We start from the raw sequence: 17,413 nt of genomic DNA, 5'->3' as shown, positions 1-17,413 counted from the left end.
AGGATCTCAGTGACATGTTGCTGGATGACTAATGAATACCCCTGATAGCCAAGCATGTTGATGTTTTGAGTTATACGAGTAACACGCTGTTGTTTTAAAGCTGATGGTTTTGACAGGGTGCTTTTTCTCTTTCTTCATGCTTAGTTCATAGAAAACACAAGAACAAGCCAACTGGGCTTTGGGATCTGTCCGCTTCAAGCCAATGGTGCAGGATCATCAACACATCTGCTTGACATGCAAGACTCCTCATTTCACACACATAATATAACTTTACCCTACTCCTAAACTTACATATGCCATATTTACTAGGCGTTAAGGGCTTTTGATAAGTGAGGCCACAGGTGTGAATTTCCTCTTTACCCTCTGCTAGCCTTGGACGTAGCCACAGCCCCGCAACACTCAACAAGCTGTGCAGCTGCACAGCAGCGTTATATTACCAGTCTGTGAATGACAAGAGCAGGTTGGGTCGCACACTGGTGCATACAGAGGTGCACAAAATATTGTCATCTGCTTGCAGGAGGAGGTTCTTGCTACTGCTGTCTGTGCATATGCTGCATGTGTCACCTGCATTTGCTGTACGTAGCAGGATTTGTTTGCATGTCCCTCTGCAGACTGTATTTTTGAGAGTCACTCTGCCGGATATACCGTACACGTGTGTTGCTAATCTCAGCGTCACTTGGTGGCAATGCTATATTGGACCTATGGCCCTATATGGTTTCTAAATGCTCTGACTATGAAAGGCTCTTTCCAATATAACTTCTCAAAACTAAAATATCTTGACTGTTTTTTGTTTGTGTGCTTTGTTCACAGAGGCACAGCTTTTTAATGTCTGCTATGAAACAGAAAAAAATCCATCTGACACCACACATCCCTGATAAGCCTTATCTGTTTAGCAGGGAGTCTGCACTCGCTCCCAGTCTTTCGCTTTGCTAACCTGACTGAGCGTGTGTTAAAGAAGAGACAGAGACACAAGGCCTTTTCGGAGCCTTTGCTGTGACTGGAAGGAAGATCAGGGGTCACCCTGTAAAAACATTCCCATAGCGCACCTCCCCCAGCCCTCATCCCTGCCAGAAACGTCTCAGCACACTACAGGGTAGCACATACTGATAGCGAGAGGCGAGAGAGACAGTTTCCAAATGAAATGTGGATTATTTTTTAAAGTAAAGACCTTGGATCTATAAGTAAACAAGGGGTAAAAAGTAAGTAAATCGAGCAGAAACATAGTTCTTCATACCCTAGAAACCCGTGTCCTCTTTTATATCTGTTTTGACTACTTTCATATTTCGAGCAGCCTGATTAGTTGACCCATATTACCTGCTCATATGTGAGGATTCATATTTGTTTCTCATGCTATTTGAGGTCCATCAGTGCACTAAGTAATCATTATTAAAAAAAAAATACAGCTTCTAATTTTTTGTGATGATGATTTTTCACCTGGTTTCTTACTTTAATAAACAACATACAACAACTTATATCTTTATTATATTCAGTAACACATACTGAAGGGATGTGAAGCTTTTATTGTGTTTTTTTAAAAATATAAATTAAAAAGCATTAAACCACCATGTTATATTTTATGCTTAATTTATTACAGATCTCTGATATTATAACTGACTTAATGTTATTTAGAGGTCATGCTTTGTGAAGCTATAACCCCTCTATGTCTTCACGTGACTTTATATTCTTATTTTAATCTTTTTGATTCGTTTTACCTTGTGCAAAACATTTTTTAAAACTTACTAATGATGCACACGCACACATGCATGCACACACACACACACACCACTATGGCTTCCCATTATTGAGCGCAACTCTAGTTTAATCTGCAAACACTGTCCTGATCCCTGGCAAGGCTGCAGCTTCTGGATAGCCTCCCAAACTTCATGACACAGAGAGCAAAAAACAGTCAGAAAATGAAAACCACAGAAGAGGCCCCTAAGTGTTGACATATAGACAAACAGACTATATAGGACTCGTTGTGTGTGGTTTGTTGTTGTACTCCTTTTTTCTTCTCTGTAAGATTCAAGGCTCTCTCCAAACATACTTGAGTCTGACGCACTACTCTGATGAAGTGAGGGCCCTGCTGGGCGAACAATACAGGCCTGCCTTCCTGACCTCTCCGTCTAGCATATCCTACAGACACACAATGACTGCCTTAATTACCAGCCTCCATTCCCACCGCTAGGGTTTTCCCCAATAGCTCCCATTCAGAACCACGGTCTCTCCCTAAGGTGCCCATTCAAGTGTGATACAAAGCTAGCAGTGTCAGTCCCTGATCTCTTGACACCAAACTCAGTCCAGTGTGCCAGCACTTGCAGCCTCACAGCGTCTCTGTCCGTCCATCTGCTTGTCCGTCCCCTCCTTCAGCCTAGTCTTAGAAAAAAAAAATTGTTGTTTCTTTTTTTTCCATATGAATCGTCTCAATTAGGAGCAATTAGTTAAAACAAATGCCAAAGTCAGTATGACGTGGATATTTTATTGAGGTAGGTTTTAATGGCTTTCTCAGCTCACTAACGAGAGAAAGCAGAGAGAGATAAGACCACGGTTAAATAGCTTGTTGGTGCATCATTTAAATTACCTGTACAAAGTGGGTTTCACATCTGTCTTTGAGCCTGTAAATTAATCCAAATGAACCTAATCACACAATTTTAACATCAAAATAGCTATTAAGCATCACTGTAAGTGACTCGCACACACTACATGGTGTATTAACCAATGAGAAGAGTCTTTGACAATTTCTACAGGGAAGAGCACAAGGCTGCATCTTGAAATGCTTTCCTTTGTTTAACCAACAAGTCAAACCCCAAAGATAAACAAAGTATATTACCAATACTGTAAAAAACAGGAAATAAAAGAAAATAGCAAAACTAGCATTTTCAAGCACAGAAGAACAAAATCGACTTTTTTATGTTGTTATGGATTATTGAGTATAAATTGATGTTGGATAAATCTGTGTTACTACAACTCCTAAGAATATGAGTAGTATGAGCTAACAGAGCTTTTGGCCCTTGTCTGCTAACAGGACATCATGCTGTAGTGAAAATGTGATCTTTGACCCTCTGATTCCTCCTTTCTCTCTGAGTGAAAAGTGAACCATCCTGTTCCCGAGTTCCCGAGGCCTCATTATGGGGCTGAAAAACCGTAACACTGTCTTGACTACTGTCATAGCCACCATGTATATATTTTGCAATATATTCAGTACCATCTGTTAAACAGTAGAGAGGTAAAACTGCACATTTTACAAAGGATTTTTCACTCTAGTACAATAACATAACAGATACTGAAACTTGGTTCCAAAATGAGTGCTGACCTGGTTTCCCTCATGCTGCAAAAACACAATTACATAAAGCAGTGTGATGAGCAAGAGCTCCGAACACATTATTGTTTATTTTCTTTTATTATCTGAAGCCTCCATTTTACAGTGCTGGCTCAGCAACGTGATGGAAAAAGTGTTACATAAGAAACTATCCAAAAATAAGCTAATGGAGCCCTCTAACATCACTTAGACTGTGTAGCCTTCATCTGAGCATGAAAAGGAGGACTAATCAAATGACACAACGTGCATAATCTCTTCCCAGCGAGAAAGCTGAGGGACTTTACGGCAGCTTAGCTTCACCTAAAAGCGAGCAGATGGTGCACCGTGTCTTCGTCCATATTTCAGCATTTAATCTGCAAACAGCTGTGAGTTTATCTATCTGCGGCAAATGTAACAGCATGCTGGAGTCCCAGAGATCGGGTTTTAAGTGTCACAGTTACCAAAACAGGAAGTGGTGTGATTGTTGACTCAGCAAAAACTGAGAGGAACAATGGGATTTCTGGACAGAACGCAAACCAGCTGGCAGGAAACCACACTTTTATCATTCTTTTAACTTTGATTTCCGTTTAGAGGAAGTGCCCTCGCTCCCCTTTCACTGGTCCGCTGTCTCTCGGCTCTTATGCCCTTCTCAAGCTTTCAGACTATGCCCTCTCTGTGCCAGACAAACACAATAGTGCTGAATGGCATGACAGTGACACATCCAAACTGCCTCCCTGCCCCAGCAAAATAAGTGCAGCCGTGTCAGAACCTGCCCCTGGGGCATCGTGGGGGTAAAATGTGAAACTCTTTCTCATGACAAATGTTGAATAAATCAATAAACTGGTATTTCATTAAAAATATATATATATTTCAACTCAGGAAAGAGTGGGTTAAACATAGATTAGAAAAGCAAAAAGACAGATGTAGGTTCTTTCTCCTCCCAGGAACATTAGCCTCCAGGGAGACTGCAAACGTCTCCAGCTACATTAAGCTCACATAATCTGCTGGACTAGTGAATAATCAGCACTGGGCTGAATAGCAAGGAAGGATAGAAAGCTAGTTTAGACAATTTCGCAGCATGTTTCCAACACAAGAGTTGCAAAATGTTTTGCCAAAGGTTTAAGACGGCACTGTTAATATGAGATACAAGTCGCACATGACACCAGAATTTAGACTGTGCTTGAATTTCTTACTGCTGACTGAAAAAGTTGAATTTTAATAGGAAGCTGGAGTGCAGAGCCCTTTAAATATGTGGGACACTTTATATTGGTGGCTTCAACAGTCTGTTGAAGTGACAGCATCCTATTATTCTGACACTTTTATGTTAATATTCATACCCACAGCTCTGACAGAAAAAGCCACACTATGTGCACAAGATTTGCCAAACATGCAAAGGACTTGTTGCAGTTTTGGCAGTATTATTTCTAGCGAAGTGCAGCCACACTTTTGAGCCTTTTAGGTCTCGCCACCATTGGGCTGTTTTACACTAGCAGCTGTTTTTTTCTGGATCTTATTTAAGGCAGCCCACACCTTTGTGCTTGTTCCAACCACAGGAACTCCCGCTGCAATACGTCTTTCAGGATGTATCCAGGGGACTGTCCCCTGAAAAAATGCTAACTGGTTAAAAGTGAATCTTTGAAAGACCAAATGAAGTTGTGACTGTGATCAGAGGACTGCTTTCTATTCAACCCTTGTAAAATTTGCCACATAGAGGAATAAAATAAACAGGAGCGAGCAACAGCCCCATTCACTCCATCTATTGTTGTTTCTGGTGACACAGACCCAAAATTATTCATCTGTGTAGTTTTGATGCACTTGGAATTTAAATTACATTAAAATCTCTTACAAAATTAAATTATCAGCTCATAAAATCTATAAGGGAAATAGAAAGGGTAAATGGGCTAATTATAGTGGCTATAATATGTCTGAGAGAGTCTTAGGGATGATCAGATTTTTGGGATTGCAAGGCAGAAGTGTTGATTAAACTATCATAACCAGCAGAATGTAATGAAGTCTCTTGTTTTAGCACTGCAGAGTTGCACAAACAAGGCTAAGCAGTTTCTAAATTAACTGTTAGAACTGACACACCAATAACACCACCACTGAAACGTGAAAGCCCCGCCTCTCGTAAACCCCCCCAAAAAACTAGCATCCTTGTTAAATGGTTAAATTAATTTTGGCTAAAAGTGCTAAAAGCACTGAATATCGTCTTTTTGAAGTCTCGGATAAATAAATATTGCCCCCCAAAAAGATCAGACGTTAGATCCTCGTGCTCAGATTAACTGGAAGAGATAACACATGCTGGAAAGGTGAAACTCGGCTAAAGACCTGAATCAGATTCGATTAAGGCTTTAATATGAGTTACACTCTGCAGGAAATTGGGTGTTCCCACGCTGAGCTAAAATACTTGTTTTTCCTAAAGTGAAGCAAACACACAAGCAACACTCTGTGCAGTGATGTAACGCTGGTAAATTACAAATTTGCAGTGTGTTTTTGACAAATCACAGACACACACATACAAACAAAAAGATGAAACATTAAAAACATTGCACAATTCTCTCAGCGTGACTGCCAACCAAATCCGAAAAGGATCGCCGCTCTGTCAGAGGCAAGCACCGGAAAATTTAAAAGCAAATATGTTTTGTCAAAACCACTGATGTTTGTTATGGTAGACAAAGTAGGCTGCAGTAATGACAAGTCATTATGTTTACTACCACGGCTGACGGGAAAGCACACACTCTGGAAAGTCACACGTTGCTCTTTTGCCTCTCCTCCGAGGACGCCCTTAGTTCAAAGGTCAACTCTCGTCTCCACTTTTACGGGAGATCGTGGAGACCATTTGTTACAAAGTACAAACTCCTGCTGAAACTCACGCCACGTGAGGCGTAAATGCCATCGCAGTGATTTGCATTAGATATACGCAAGTGGAGATGCCTGCCGACTGACTGGCAGCCATAGACGTGAGAGGGAACGTTAGTGCCTGTGCTTTTAGAGTGAAGCATCCTCTGCAAAAGCCTTTGGTAAATTAAATGGCTTGATTCTATCTTCTGTCATACTCTGCTGGAAATATTTAAAATACATAGACATCGCACTAACACAGTCCAAATGGGAACAAAAAAGCTTGATAAAGAGGGATCTGTATAGGGATCACTGTGCTCTTGCAGACAAACCTGTACAACATCTTTGGCTATATCATCATCAGCAATTTAAGCAATGAAAATTCAAAGGCTTATGTAAGTTGGTTTGATGCTACAGCTGCATAAAAGCTCTCGTTTAAAACAAAAGACTATACCGCTCACATCTGTTTGTTAGATATAAAGCAACATCTGCTGAGCACAAAGTGTGAAAACAAGAGCAAACCGCTAGCCTGTTTTACTCCACAAAAGCTGACTAATTAACGTGTTAATGCATATTTAATGCATATATAAATATATGTATCAGAATGCATATTTTGAGAGTGGACACCACTGAAGAAGAAGCTACCATAGGAGCAGGAAAAGCTTTAGGTTCTGAGTGTTGAGACAGATAGAGGAGCCAGAAACCACCAGCCATGCAGTCAGTAGACAACCAAGTTTACCACTTGACCCACAGCTGCCTCTTTGCATTTAACTCATAAAAAGAAAAAAATAAATAAAAAGCATCTTTCCTGAAAAATAATGAATGTTGCTTAAAAAGACCAAATGTTCTCAATCAGCTGATTGTGATTTTTTTAAGCTGTCAAACAATGCCTCCAAAAAGTTCAGCAGTTTTGGTTAACCTCATATGAGAGATGAGAAACCACATTTTTGTGGCATTCTCCCAGTAAAAGACAACAACAACAACAATCTGGCATTTCTCAGAAGCATAAGAGCGTGCAGTGCTAACTGAAGATCCTGGACAAGGGGGTTGCATAATGTTCAGGAATGAGGGATTGTAAATCGAGAGTCCAGCGTAGCTCAAAGACACGCATAAAACATACAACAGCAAGATCCACCCCCGCCCACCCATAAACCTGCATTACAGCAAAGAAACTTTCCATGAGTTCATCTTTCTACCTCTGGTAAACCTGTCAGTCACTGCATCACTCTGATCACTCAAATCAGAGGTGGGGCCAGCTGTTGAGAGGATTAGTCCTCTAAACAAAACCAAATCATGAGTGCAAGTGGAAGACATCTTGGAGCGGGGCCAGAGCGTGGCAGCGAGAGGCATTCTGCTCATAACTAGGGGAGCGACGTCATTTTCCCAAATAAAAGCCAGTTTACATAACACCTCTGTCCCCATGACAGGCAGCACTGGGCAGCTGCTGCCAGACCTGTGGCTTTCACTCAGCTACAAGTTTCCTGAAAAATAAATCTCTCAGCACAACCACAAACCTTGCCTGTGTTTCCAATATTAACATGTAAAAACTTTTTTTTTTAAAAAGGGGGGGGTCTTCAATTTCAATTAATGTATTAGCACTTTGGCCTACCTCTATATACTCAAAAAGCAAAACAATAAAGAAAAGCTAGAGAAAGCATCATAAATAAAGGAGAAACTTACTTGACCCTTTGACAGTCTTTGCGCAAAGCACCTCAATAAAAGGCGGTGAGGGGAAGTAGACGAGGAAGCTTTTACATACTCTGTGCTGGACTAGGATGACAAACTTTGCAGGACCCGGTGAAGCAAGAGCTTCTGTTTTCATTGGCAAAGCCTCTCTGAACAGGACAAACTCTTTCTTAGTACGAACACACGACTGCACAATGTAAAACAGAGTACTGATCATTTAGAATGAGGAGTTCTTGTTTAGAGAATGACACCAGACTTGGCGAGCAAGCACTCTTAGGAAGAGCTCTTCTCGCTTGTGCGTCACATATATTATTCGGATCTTCAGCTGGTTAAATAAGGAAGAACTATCCTTGGCTTAGGCATGCAGTGACAGGTGAGAGGGCAATAGTGTAAATGATGCAGCACAAATGGAAGGTAAGCTTATGGAGGAGAAGCCCAGGAGAGACCTAAATAACTGAGATGGTAGGTGTTGAGGCTGTTTGGAGACTTTGCTGCTTTCTGAGTTACTGCTGGCAGTTTAACGAACAGCTGAAATACAAACCAGAAGTAGGGTGAGGGTGTTTCTGACATACACAATGGAAAGATTCATTTCACTGCTCCCTGCTGTCAAAGGGGTTTTATTTAATAAAGGAACAGTTTAGCCTTTTTTCATCTTGAAACGGTAAAGTGAAACTTAATATACAGCAGATATGGTTTTAGTACTAAAGACACTAAATTGTGAGTCGTTTAATGTGCACCTGTGCCAGCGCCGAGTATCACTTCATCATTGCTCACATCCACATGTACAGTATTAGTTGCATGATATAGTACAAAACCAAATTCCAGGAAGAGTTGTGAGCAGATGATCTAATTCCCACACACTGCAGTTTGGGGCTGCCCAGGAGATATTTCATCACTACAGTGGTCTTATACAGACCTCGTGAGACCAGTCATCATATGTCATAAAGCGAGTCAAAGCATTTTAATCTCACATCTGCTCCTCATTACACTTTCATGCAAAAGAAACTTAGGGCTGGGGTTCGGCTGTTGCACCTCACCCAGGGAAAGGGAGAGGAGACAAACGGGGGAGGCAACTGAAAGACGAGGGAGTGTAAGGTCCAACTAAAAACTCAGAAACTCCACAGTTCCAAGGGAAGGTGCTTTTGTGTTCTCCCTATGAAATTAGCTCACTTGGCACTCCATGACTTTGCCTTTACAAGCTGCTACACAACAACATAATGACAGATCAGACCGTAGCAGTTTCACAGTCTAGTCCTAGAAAATACACTTTAATTTTGCTACAGCAGCTACAAACGAAGCTTTTCCTTTCACACATTATGTTCCGCTATAGTTCACAGAGAGACAGACAGGCAGGATAAATATATAAATACTTTTCTTTTCCAAATCAAGCTACGGTTTAGGGGTGTTGACAACAGCTGGAGCCCCATTTGTCACACACTGGTGGTACCCAGTAACCTCGATACTAGACCTCAAGGTGGATTTGTCATGGTGCCTCGCCAAAAAAAAAAAAGGATAAAAAGCTGCATCATAACAGGCTGATTCAGTGGGAAACAGAGACAGGAAAGCTCCCACTGAAATTTCCCACTTAAACTGTGGCTGTAATAGCGACAGTTTAAGTGGATGTACAACTGTGGATATAAAAACTGTGGCTACATGTCAGAAAATGGCACTTACACTACTTACTTATACACAGTCAACATGATGATCTGATTCAAACCCTTCACCTTTGACTTGGGAGTTTAAAAATATGGCCGTGACATAACATGTGCTTATAACGTGTAGTCTTTTTGTTGTGCAGTGTTTTGCCAGTCAAGACAAACACACACATACCCACACACATGACTACAGAAGACAGAGGCCAGTCTGTTTAACAAGTAGGTCAGACCAGATCCAAAAAGAGAGGAAGAAAGAAAAAGAGTGAGGGAGAGAGTGACTGACTGCAGCAAGCTTAGATTTTAGTGTCATTATTGGTTTGTATGAACCAAATAAAAAGTCATTGAAGAAGTCTAATGTCAAGATTAAGCAAATGAGACACACTGAAAGATTTAACAGTGATTATAAGCCATCTGTGTCACCTGATGACTAGATTATGTCATACGTGTGTGTTAACAGTCTCACCTGAGGGCAGTCTTTGATATAGTGGCCCTTGTTGAAGCACAGGTGGCACAAGTAGTTGGGTGGGGGTCTTTTGTTCGGTTTTCTTGTTTCAGAAGAGAGGGAAAGGTCTGAGAAATGGTCCGTCAGGGAGTTGAGTCCGTCCACAATATTGTTCAGGGAGCCATAGGGAGACACGTTCTTATACACGTTGTTGTTTAAGGCCTGAAAAATAACACCAGATACAGCCTGTTGTTAACATGAAACTCTGCTTCTCGTGAAATGCTTAGATTACGCGCCAGGTTCCTAAATGTGCTCTCTGTCCTGTTTGCTGTTGTACAAAAAGTAAAGAAAAACTAAACAAAAAAAACGGAAAAAGAACTCCAAGATAATTTCGCTCATTAAATTCGGAACATCTGGCACGAGGCCCAGCTGTGCTCATGAACTGGAAAAGTACTGCGCATGTCCTCAGAGAAACACAGGACAAAGTATGACTCATTGTAAACAAGATGGGAAGCATGTTCCCCCGGCCACCCAGCGGAACATCAGCATTAACGCCATGCACTGCTGGTGGTAAACTATCCGCCGTCCGAATCTGTAGTCTGCTCGGAGACACAGGATGCACTGTTGCGTGCCACCAGGCCAACTGAATTCGCAGAAGATGCTCTCTGAATATTAATAACAGGGAAAGCGCTCCCTGCCTTTCCTTATTTCCCTTTTCGTTCATGTCTTCCTCTTTTCAAACGCAGTCCAGAAGAGACAGACGTGATTTGACCCCTGGGTGAAATTAATCTGATTTTAGCAAATATTCATACAGCCAGGTAATTAACCTAGGAGAAGCCTAACTAATTATCTGGCCTGACATTTAATATCCGAGTGACCGCTCTTGAGAAAAAGAAAAGATGTCAAAGAGTTCGTAGGCATGTGGAAATCCACTGATAAACTCTTTAATATAACCGAAGGGTATGCATCATTTTAGGACACAGGCTTGTGTCTGGGAAATGATGTTACTGTTGATTTTAAATGTTGCACGGCACAGAAACCTTACACTTGGCAACCTAACCAGGGCTGAAAGCCAAATCTCTATCTGGAGACTGTAAGATTGTCTTGCTAACCAGCTCCAGCTTTAAGAGCCGTGTTCATTTATTACTTGTCGTTGCTGTAAATCAAGCACTACAGCTCTGTAGTTTCTCAGTTTCCCATCTGGTGCATGTGTTCCAGCTCTGTGTACTACTGCATCCCTCCTACAAATGGAAATGTACACATTTAAGTTTTACTGCAGCTTGCGAAATCATTTTTAACAAATAAAAAACAGGAAACTTTGCTCTGTTTACATTCGGAGCATTTCTTCAGTTTGGCTTCAAACCACCTACTGTCAGCCCAAAGGAAACGGATTTCACACACATCTGCTAATGGTGGGGTGAGACGGTTTGTTTATTTTTGCGTGTGTGACTGAGTGACTAGTCCTTGGTAGGTTGTGTGTTTTGTGCCGTGTGGCAATAGATGAGGGGATGACCAGCCACGGTGTGCCCAAGACAGGCAGAACAAGTGTAGCACATCTGTGAGTGTTTTCACAGGTCCGGTGATGAGGTGTCACACAGCAGGAGGTCAATAAAACACTGCTGTTTTTAGGCCAGGCTTGTGGTGCCACCTGGGAACTTTAAAGGTGCACTGATAAGAGGTAGAGTAATCCAGATAGTTTCTAAATTAACAGTAAAAATATGTTAGGGGGGCTTTTCTGCCTGCAACTGGGTTGTGAAGGAGGCTTTTGAGCAAAGCTGTCAGCAGACGAATCTGCGATAAGCGTGCTCGACTTGTGCCCTGTCGACAGCGACTTCATTAATCTATATCGCAATTTCACTCCAAGCAGGCTGTTGTGTGATCCTTCACCGTGAAAACAACCACATTTCGCATTAGTCATCTCATCATCAAATCTCTGCAGTGGTTTGTTTTGCTTGGCTTAGCCGGTATAGAAAGTTGCAAAATCTCCCCCTCCCTCCACCGTTTAAACCGTTTCCAGACTCTATGTGTGTTCCCTCACTTTGAAACACTTTATACTCTTATGGCATTACACAACTGCGTGTAATGTATAAAGCGAACACCCCATTTTCAGATGACTTTACGTGTTAAGTGACTTCAAAAGCCCCCTGCGGTTGCCACCATTATAATGAACACTGGCTCTAGATGGTGACTACACCATCCATCCACTACTAAAGTTTCCAACACATAGCGTCACTTGAACAGAGATCTAAGAAACTGGGCTGCAGTGCAATCAACGCTGCTCACTGTGTATTTTTATTTATTATAACACTGCCTTTCTGCCCACGCTGTGTGATCATTTTCTGTATGCGGGAGAGATGGAGGGGTCACTTTTGCACAGAGTGCACTATGGGGTATCAGATTTGCACCGTGCACACATTATCAGCATGTTGGTTCCCTAAAATTACTTGGAGGCACAAAAATAGAGAATATGTAAACAAGGACTGATTTTGTTTGCACAACCTGGTCTATTTGAAGGAGTCAGAGACAGCAGACCTCAGCAAGGGGCTGCAGTGGCCTGCTCTCTCCAGACAGAGGCGTGCAGAGGGTGGGGGGGGATCTATTTCCATCTCCTGCCTCTCTGATTAAAACATATTTTTCCTCACCACATTAACTTTGAGCCATAACTTATAAATATGCTGAAAGCAGACCTCTTCATGTGTAATCATGTCATCTGGGGGAGGGAAATGAGCTGTGTGATATTTAGATCTTGAAAGATTGCACATTAATTTTAATTTTAACATAAGTATTTAATCCATGAGTGGGTTAGTGACATATTTACTGAGTATTTCTGGTGTATTTTTCTCTTCTAGTATTGCAATCATATACACAGAAGCCTACACAATCGTTTTATATTATGTAAAACACTTACATCTGCACATAGCAATAGAGCTACATTCAAAGTAGCCCCACCAAAAATGTTTATTTCATCGGACTATTTTAGGTTTTTGTCCATATTAAAAATATCATGGCGGTTATACCAGAATAGCCTATGTTGCAACCTGCATGCTAAAACATTTGCTGCTCAGACAAACAACACTAACACCGTCCAACTCTCCCTAAAATCAGCCACAGTCTCACAACCTCAGATATCCCGGATTTGTACGTAGCATGCCGTCAGTTCACCTCATTTCGCTGCAGCTGGAAGAAGTTGTTGAGATAGTTGGAGTTCAGGGAAGAGCTCAAATCCGCCGCTGCGGGAGTCTTGCTGAAACTGAGATCCGGGTGGGAAGAGTTGGGTTCGGGTCTGAACGCGTCAAAGGCGCTGGTCTGGTGGGGGTCTTGTAAGGAGAGATAGACCCAGTTGAGAAGTTGAGCCGGCTGGTACACGGAGGCACTCGTGTCTATGGCAGACAGCAAGCTCATCTTTCCATTCAAATGTCCAAACTGGATTTCCACCGCTTCTTTTTTTTCTTTTTTGCTGGACTCGTCTCAAATGTTGCTTTTTTCCCGTCCCCGTCCCCAAACTGATGGCAAGTGCTCCCTTTTCTTCTTCTTCTTTCTGTAAAAGGCCCTGTCCTCCTCACGCCGGGAGCCTCGTCCCACTTAGGTGTTACTCAAAAGTCATGGCGTTAACATGTCAGTATAAAAAGTTTTCCCTTGCTCCCCATGGTCCGCTATCTGCCTTTATTGCAGCGGGGCAGAGAGAAGCTCTTTGAATATGCAATGAACGCGGCTCTGCGTCACCGAGGACCAGCAGCCAATCAGCGCGTCGTTTGTTCCAGGAGTCAACCGAGTAACTGCTGTAATAAAGACGGTGTAGATATTCTATTATTTACCAAGTTACTAATATATATGGTTTACTATTTCTCTATTCTTGAGTGGAAACAGGCCTCCCTGATTCTTTATGACATTCAGCCACCTTCTGAAAACACATATTAATATGCTATAAAGAAAAACCTGGATAACTTTAGACATTTAGTCCAGCGGTTAAGAAATCAATAAACTGTGCAGCTTATCAGGACTATGGGGCACACTCTGTCGAGCACGTCCCAGCTTCCAGCCAACCCGCAGATTCAAGGCAGCAGAGTATGGAGAAAACCTTAAAAACGGCTCCCTCTTGTGGCAAAAATCCCTGCATATATCCACGAATCCAGAAGATACTGGCATTCATTTCCTAGAGAGGTTATTCTGGCTCTTAAGTATGACTACTGCTTTCCAAAACCTAATTTTATCTTGTGCTTTTAAATTTGCAGACTTAAATTAGGAGAATTTTAGGAGAACGGACGTTTGCAATGAGTCACATATATAAACTATATTAACAGATATTTCCCATATGTGCATACATTTACAGTAGAGTCATGTGAAAAGCTCTTTCAGTTCTGAGGTGCATATGACACAATAATAAAACAAATAGACCTAACCAGGTTCTAAAATTAGTGAAATACAACTTCAGATGAACAGTAATACATGTGATATTACATTGTAACATTATTTCATTAAAACTAAGCCACAACACACATGGAGTGTGCGAAAAACTAAGCACAATCTGTGATTCAGTAGCTTTTGAACCACCCTTAACAGCAATGAGTTGAAGTAAATGTTGTCTGTGCTATTTTATCAGTCTCTCACATGTGTAGGAATTTTGGCCCACTCTTCTTTCCTTGTGTTGCTTGAGTTTATTGGGGTTTGGAAGCATTTATTTCTGCACAGCTTTCCTGCCACAGCATTTCAGTGTGGTTGAGATCTAGATTTTGCAACACCTTGCCATTGCAGCACTTTGATTCTTTACTTTTTAAGCCATTCTGTTGTAGATTTGCTGCTGTCATTGTCCTGCTGCATGACCGAGTTTCAGCCAAGCCTTAGCTGCCAAACAGATGACCTCACATTTGACTCCAGAATACTTGAGGAGCTCATGATCGACTCAATGACAGCACGGTGCGTAGGACCTGTGGCTGCAAAACAAGCCCAAAACATCATGCCTCCACCACCAAGCTTATAGTTGCTACAAGTTGTTTGTGCTGATATGCTGTGTTTGGTTTTTGCCAAATGTGGCAGTGTACATTGTGGTAAAACATCTCCACTTTGTTCTCATTTGTGCAGACGACATTGTTCCAGGTGTTTTCAATTTGCTCAGATGCAACTTTGAAAACCTAAACTGTGCTAATGTTTTCTTTTTAGAAACAAGAGGCCTTGTGCTGGCAACCCTTTCAAACACGCCATATTTATTCAGTCTTTTTCTAAATGTACTTTGTACATGAACTTTAACATTTAGGAGTCTGAGGCAGAGGCGGGGATGTCAAACTTATTTTACATTACGGGCCACATACAGCCCACTTTAATCTTAAGTGGGCCAGATAAACTTATCTGGGTATCTATCACTGTACAGAAGTTCAACTGCACATTTGAACTCAGAGATAACAACAGAGAAATGCTGCTGAAAAAAAAAAGAATGACCCTTTGGGCTTAAATTGTAAGAAATAAATGTAAAAAATGACAGACAAGTTCAGATAGTTTGTTACCCAGACTGTCCTGCAGTTATTATAAAACTGAAAGGTTTTGTTAATTAGAAGAAAATGTACATTTTTGTCTTTTTATTGTGAAACAAAAAGTTTCTATAATAGTGAAAAAATGAACTTTTTTGTCGTTTAACTTTTTATCTATTACTTTAGTGTAGTATGAATGTCCATGGGGAGGTCTTTTATTAGTGGGAAGTCCAAAATGTATGCCCTCCTTAATATTTTCCAAAGCAGTCCAGTGGGCTGGATTGGAGTGATTGGAGTTTTTGTCAGGCCAATTATGACCCCATGGCCTTGCTGCTGGGACCCTACTGGGATGTCCCATGAAATTCTCCCATGTATTGAATCTTTCTAATTGTACAATAATGAAGGTCATAGTGTTTGGTGATATACAGTGGGGCAAAAAAGTATTTAGTCAGCCACCGATTGTGCAAGTTCCCCCACTTAAAATGATGACAGAGGTCAGTAATTTGCACCAGAGGTACACTTCAACTGTGAGAGACAGAATGTGAAAAAAAAATCCATGAATTCACATGGTAGGATTTGTAAAGAATTTATACGTAAATCAGGGTGGAAAATAAGTATTTGGTCACCTCAAACAAGGAAAATCTCTGGCTCTCACAGACCTGTAACGTCTTCTGTAAGAAGCTTTTCTGTCCCCCACTCGTTACCTGTATGAATGGCACCTGTTTGAACTCATCATCTGTATAAAAGACACCTGTCCACAGCCTCAAACAGTCAGACTCCAAACTCCGCCATGGCCAAGACCAAAGAGCTTTCGAAGGACACCAGGAAAAGTATTGTAGACCTGCACCAGACTGGGAAGAGTGAATCTACAATAGGCAAGCAGCTTGGTGTGAAAAAATCAACTGTGGGAGCAATCATCAGAAAATGGAAGACATACAAGACCACTGATAATCTCCCTCGATCTGGGGCTCCACGCAAGATCTCATCCCGTGGGGTCAAAATGATCATGAGAACGGTGAGCAAAGATCCCAGAACCACACGGGGGGACCTGGTGAATGACCTGCAGAGAGCTGGGACCAAAGTAACAAAGGTCACCATCAGTAACACACTACAACGGCAGGGAATCAAATCCCGCAGTGCCAGACGTGTTCCGCTGCTGAAGCCAGTGCATGTCCAGGCCCGTCTGAAGTTTGCCAGAGAGCACATGGATGATACAGCAGAGGATTGGGAGAATGTCATGTGGTCAGATGAAACCAAAGTAGAACTTTTTGGTATAAACTCAACTCGTCGTGTTTGGAGGAAGAAGAATACTGAGTTGCATCCCAAGAACACCATACCTACTGTGAAGCATGGGGGTGGAAACATCATGCTATGGGGCTGTTTTTCTGCCAAGGGGACAGGACGACTGATCCGTGTTAAGGACAGAATGAATGGGGCCATGTATCGTGAGATTTTGAGCCAAAACCTCCTTCCATCAGTGAGAACTTTGAAGATGAAACGAGGCTGGGTCTTCCAACATGACAATGATCCAAAACACACCGCCCGGGCAACAAAGGAGTGGCTCCATAAGAAGCATTTGAAAGTTCTGGAGTGGCCTAGCCAGTCTCCAGACCTCAACCCCATAGAAAATCTGTGGCGGGAGTTGAAAGTCCGTGTTGCTCGGCGACAGCCCCAAAACATCACTGCTCTCGAGAAGATCTGCATGGAGGAATGGGCCAAAATACCAGCTACTGTGTGTGCAAACCTGGTAAAGACCTATAGTAAACGTTTGACCTCTGTTATTGCCAACAAAGGTTATGTTACAAAGTATTGAGTTGTATTTTTGTTATTGACCAAATACTTATTTTCCACCCTGATTTACGAATAAATTCTTTACAAATCCTACCATGTGGATTCATGGATTTTTTTTTCACATTCTGTCTCTCACAGTTGAAGTGTACCTCTGGTGCAAATTACTGACCTCTGTCATCATTTTAAGTGGGGGAACTTGCACAATCGGTGGCTGACTAAATACTTTTTTGCCCCACTGTAATTC

General features: G+C 41.8%; 1 protein-coding gene across 1 annotated transcript in view; it reads right to left on the bottom strand.

Moving 5' to 3' along the window:
• Positions 1-13,587, bottom strand: part of zcchc24 (zinc finger, CCHC domain containing 24) — a 41,142-nt gene extending 27,555 nt beyond the window's left edge. The window contains exons 1-2 of the mRNA XM_085369811.1: positions 13,079-13,587; positions 9,938-10,138 (exon numbers count right to left, since the gene is read on the bottom strand). Coding sequence (XP_085225937.1) covers positions 9,938-10,138; positions 13,079-13,318 — 441 coding nt within the window. The 5' untranslated portion in view covers positions 13,319-13,587. The remainder of the gene's footprint in view (positions 1-9,937; positions 10,139-13,078) is intronic.
• Positions 13,588-17,413: the final 3,826 nt, after the last annotated feature.

This window comes from Diplotaxodon limnothrissa, linkage group LG13 (assembly GCF_057381915.1).
Source record: "Diplotaxodon limnothrissa isolate DT_005_m linkage group LG13, D_limnothrissa_male_GT1.1, whole genome shotgun sequence".
Classification (NCBI taxonomy): domain Eukaryota; kingdom Metazoa; phylum Chordata; class Actinopteri; order Cichliformes; family Cichlidae; genus Diplotaxodon; species Diplotaxodon limnothrissa.
This window is presented reverse-complemented; position numbering and strand designations above follow the sequence as displayed.